Source organism: Chelonoidis abingdonii, chromosome 11 (assembly GCF_003597395.2).
Source record: "Chelonoidis abingdonii isolate Lonesome George chromosome 11, CheloAbing_2.0, whole genome shotgun sequence".
NCBI classification, from domain to species: Eukaryota; Metazoa; Chordata; order Testudines; family Testudinidae; genus Chelonoidis; species Chelonoidis abingdonii.
This window is the reverse complement of record NC_133779.1, coordinates 14465298-14469389: the sequence shown is the minus strand read 5'-3', so window position 1 is coordinate 14469389 and position 4092 is coordinate 14465298. Positions and strand designations below refer to the sequence as shown.

Sequence of the window (4092 nt, the reverse complement as noted above, 5' to 3'; positions counted from 1 at the left end):
CCTCTGTGCACCCCCGCCCCCCACAGCCATTGGCCCTTGTGCCCCCTCGACAGCCCCAGCCACTGCCCCCACTGCCTCCACAGGCCCCCCTAGCTTAGCACCTCTGTGCAGCCCCCGGCATCCCCCAGCCATTGGCCCTTGTGCCCCCCCGAAAGCCCCAGCCACTGCCCCTCACAGACCCCGCCCCCTGGCACAGCACCTCTGTGCACCCATGGCCCCTCGCAGACCCCCCCAGGCACAGCACCTCTGTGCACCCCCTGGCCCCCACCCAGACAGCACCAGCCACTGGCCCTTTGTGCCCCCCATAACAGCCACCATCCGGTGGCCTCCACCTGTCCCCCCACATTCACTCCCCAGGAATCAAGTGACTCAAAGCAAAGCCCACTATAAATAACGGGGGGCACGGGGGTCGCTAGCAACCCCTGCCACTGACCCCCCCATGACCTCTGTGACCCCCCCAAGTAACATCCACTAATTCGTGACCTCTCCTCCACCCCCCGGCATTCTGGCCTCAGGGCCTGGGGGGCTGCTGGGATGTTCCCCCCACTTACCTCCCCCCCCATGATGATTTCTCCCCCCCTATTAACCCCTTTGGTGCTGTAACTAACTGCCTCTCGCTGTTCTGCCGTGTTCTCTGCCCTGCGGGCCTGGCCCCGTCTGTCCTTGATCTCTCTGTCTGTCCGTCTGTCCTTGATCTCTCTGTCTGTCTGTCTGTCTGACCCCCCCCCCCACCCTCTGCCCCACCTCTGCGTCGGCCTCTCCAGAGATCGGGAACATCCAGAAGGTTTATTTCTTTGACAGCTACGCCGGGGTGTCCTCAGGCCAAGGTGAAAGTACGTCCACGTTCTCCCCCCGTCAGCCCCCCCAGCTCATCCCCCCTCACATTGCCCATCCTGCTCACATCACCCCCCCAGCCTCAGCTGCCCTCCCCCGGCTAAGATCCCCGCCTCTCCGCAATGGCTAAGCCCCAGGGAGGGGGATCAGGGCCCGTCTAGCCAGACCCACTCTCCCACCAGGCAGCAGCCCCCCAGTCGGCTCTTTGTCAGCGGGGGGGCAGGAGAAGGACCGTTCCTCTGTCACCCCTTGGCTCATCTGTCTGCATCCTCCATCCATTCAGGGCCCTCTGCTCGCTACAGTGGGGGGAGCTGTCGGGCGCTGGCTGGGGAGGGGGGACTCCTCGCTACCCCAGCCCCACCTCTCCCTGGTGGGGGCACTGTGGAGTGTTTGGCTGTGGGGGGGTTCCCCACTATCCCAGCCCCACCTCTCCCAGTGGGGGGGACTGTGGGATCTGGCTGTTGGGGGGGTCTCCCCACTATCCCAGCTCCACCTCTCCCAGCGGGGGGCGCTGTGGGGCGCTGGCTTGGGGGGGTCTCCCCACTATCCCAGCTCCACCTCTCCCAGCGGGGGGCGCTGTGGGGCGCTGGCTTGGGGGGGTCTCCCCACTATCCCAGCTCCACCTCTCCCAGTGGGCGGCGCTGTGGGGTGCTGGCTTGGGGGGGTTTCCCCACTCCCCCACCTCCACCTCTCCCAGCGGGGGGCGCTGTGGGGCGCTGGCTTGGGGGGGGTCTCCTCGCTACCCCAGCCCCACCTCTCCCAGCGGGGGGCGCTGTGGGGCACTGGCTGGGGGGGGTTCCCCACTACCGCAGCCCCACCTCTCCCAGCAGGGGGCACTGTGGGGTCTGGCTGTTGTGGGGTCTCCCCACTATCCCAGCTCCACCTCTCCCAGCGGGGGGTGCTGTGGGGCACTGGCTGTGGGGGGGTGTTCCCGGCTGACCCCACCCCCTCGCCCACAGTGGACCGGATCGTGGGCCTGGACCAGGTGAGCGGCATGGGGGACGTGGCTTTCGGGGCCTCCTACAAGACCAAGAAGGGAATGTTCCGTACTGTGGGCCAGCTCTACAAGGAGTCGTTGGCCAAGCTCATGGCCACCCTGCGCAACACAAACCCCAACTTCGTGCGCTGCATCATCCCCAACCACGAGAAGCGGGTGAGCTGTCGGGCCCTGGTGCCAGCTGGGCGTGCGAGGGGGCACAAGGGGAAGGGCCAGTTGCCCCCCCAGGCACGTGGCACTTGTGGGGAAGCGGGAATGGCAGTGGGAGCAAGGGGGCTGAATAGGGCAAGCGGGGGCAGGGGATCTGCTGTGCAAGAGCAAGGGGGAGTGTGCAAAGCTCGTGAGCGGCATTGTTCGTGCAGGGGAGTGGGAATGGCTGTGCAAGAGTGAATGGGAATGTGCACAATTGTGCATGGGGCATTGTGCATGTGGGGAAATGTGACCAGCTGTGTGACAGTGAGTGTGCAAAGCCGTGCAAGAGCAGTCAGTGTCTGGGGATGTGTGAACTGAGTGAGAGTGTGGTCTGTGTGTGTGCAAAGCTGGGTGAGCACCATTGTCCCGGCAGGTGAGACTGAATGGCCATGTGAGCACAAAATTGTGCAAGTGTCATAGTGTGTGTGTGGAAATGTGAACCACTCTGCAAGAGTGAATGTGAGTGTGCACGTGGCATCATTCATAGAGGGCAGTGTGACCTGCCATGGAAGAACAAGTGTGTGTGTGCAAAACAGTGTGTCATTGTTCATGCAGGGGCATGTGAATGGCTGTGCGGGTGTGAGTGTGAAAAACGTTGTGAGTACCAATTTCATGCACGGAGTGTGACTGGCTGTGTGAGAGCGAGTGTGAGCACAAAATCATGCAGTCGCCATTGTGCCTGTGAGGAAATGTGAACTGTGGTGAGAGCGCTAATGTGTGTGTTGTTGCATTGTTCATGTGCGGCAGTGCAAACTGGTGTGCAAGACTGAGTGTGAGTATGCAAAACCGTTCAAGCACTGTCAGCATGTCGAGAATTGTGAACCATCATATGAGAGCAAGTGTGCAAAACTGGGTGAGCTCTAGTGTTCCTGCGGGGGAGGTTGAATGACTGTGCAAGAGCAAGAGTGCATGCACAATTGTGCACGTGCCATTGTGTGTGCAGGGAAGTGTGAACCTCTGTGACATCGTCCGTGCTAGGCAGTGTGACTTGCCATGCAAGAGCAAGTGTGGGTGTGCAGAGCTTTGTGAACACCATCAGCGTATGCAGAAGTGTGAACAGCCAGGTGAGAATGAGTGTGCAAAACAGTGCAAGCACCATTGCTTATACATGGAATTGTGAACAGCTGTGCAAAAGCAATTGAGTGTGCAAAAATTGTGCAAGTGCTTTCAATATGGGGAGAAGTGTGAACTGCTGTGAGATGTAAAGTGTGAGTGCAAAACTGTGCAAGCACTATCAGCCTCCGAGGAAGTGTGTGTTGCGGTGAGAGTGAGTGAGTGTGCACACATATGAAGGTGTTTGTGCCCTTGCTGGGTGTGCACCACTCCCCATGTATCCTCACATGCGCACACACATACACACACACGAGTGAGGGAGCATGTGTCCCCGTGAGAGCCGGTGTCAGCCGTTGTGCACAAGGGAGGGCGTGCGAGGGTGAGCTGGCGAAGGGGCTTCTGCAGGGCTGGCACCAGTGTGCTGTGGGTGTGTGTGGAAGTGGGAAGGGACAAGGACCAGCGAGCGTGAGCATTGCTGAGGGCTCATGGTACCAGCCTGGGGTGGGCATGCAAACGAGCATGCCTCGGGCAGGCGGGTAGCTGCTCTGGCTGGTGTGCACGGCTGCAGCCTGCGTTGGTGCGGTGCCCCTGGGCGGTGGAGGGGCAGTGTGTAGGTGCGAGGGGCTGGGAGCTGAGGCGTGCCAGCCCTGGTGTGCCGCATGAGTGCCCCGTCCCCCCTTCCCTGGGCTCTGACATCCCTTCCTGCAGGCCGGGAAGCTGGAGCCCCACCTGGTGCTGGACCAGCTGCGCTGCAATGGGGTGCTGGAGGGCATCCGCATCTGCCGCCAGGGCTTTCCCAACCGCATCATCTTCCAGGAGTTTCGCCAGAGGTACCCCCCGGGCCCATCTACCGTGGTATCCCGCCTCCCCCCGGGCCCATCTACCCTGGTATCCCGCCTCCCCCTGGCCCATCTACCCTGGTATCCCGTCTCCCCCATCCAACCTGGGCCAATCTACCCTGGTATCCCACCTCCCCCGTCCACCCTGGGCCCATCTACCCTGGTATCCCGCCTCCC

General features: G+C 61.9%; 1 protein-coding gene across 1 annotated transcript in view; it reads left to right on the top strand.

Moving 5' to 3' along the window:
- Positions 1–4092, top strand: part of LOC116832354 (myosin-14-like) — a 49245-nt gene that overhangs the window by 25592 nt on the left and 19561 nt on the right. The window contains exons 11-13 of the mRNA XM_075071261.1: positions 765–833; positions 1794–1987; positions 3785–3906. Of these exons, the coding sequence (XP_074927362.1) occupies positions 765–833; positions 1794–1987; positions 3785–3906 (385 nt within the window). The remainder of the gene's footprint in view (positions 1–764; positions 834–1793; positions 1988–3784; positions 3907–4092) is intronic.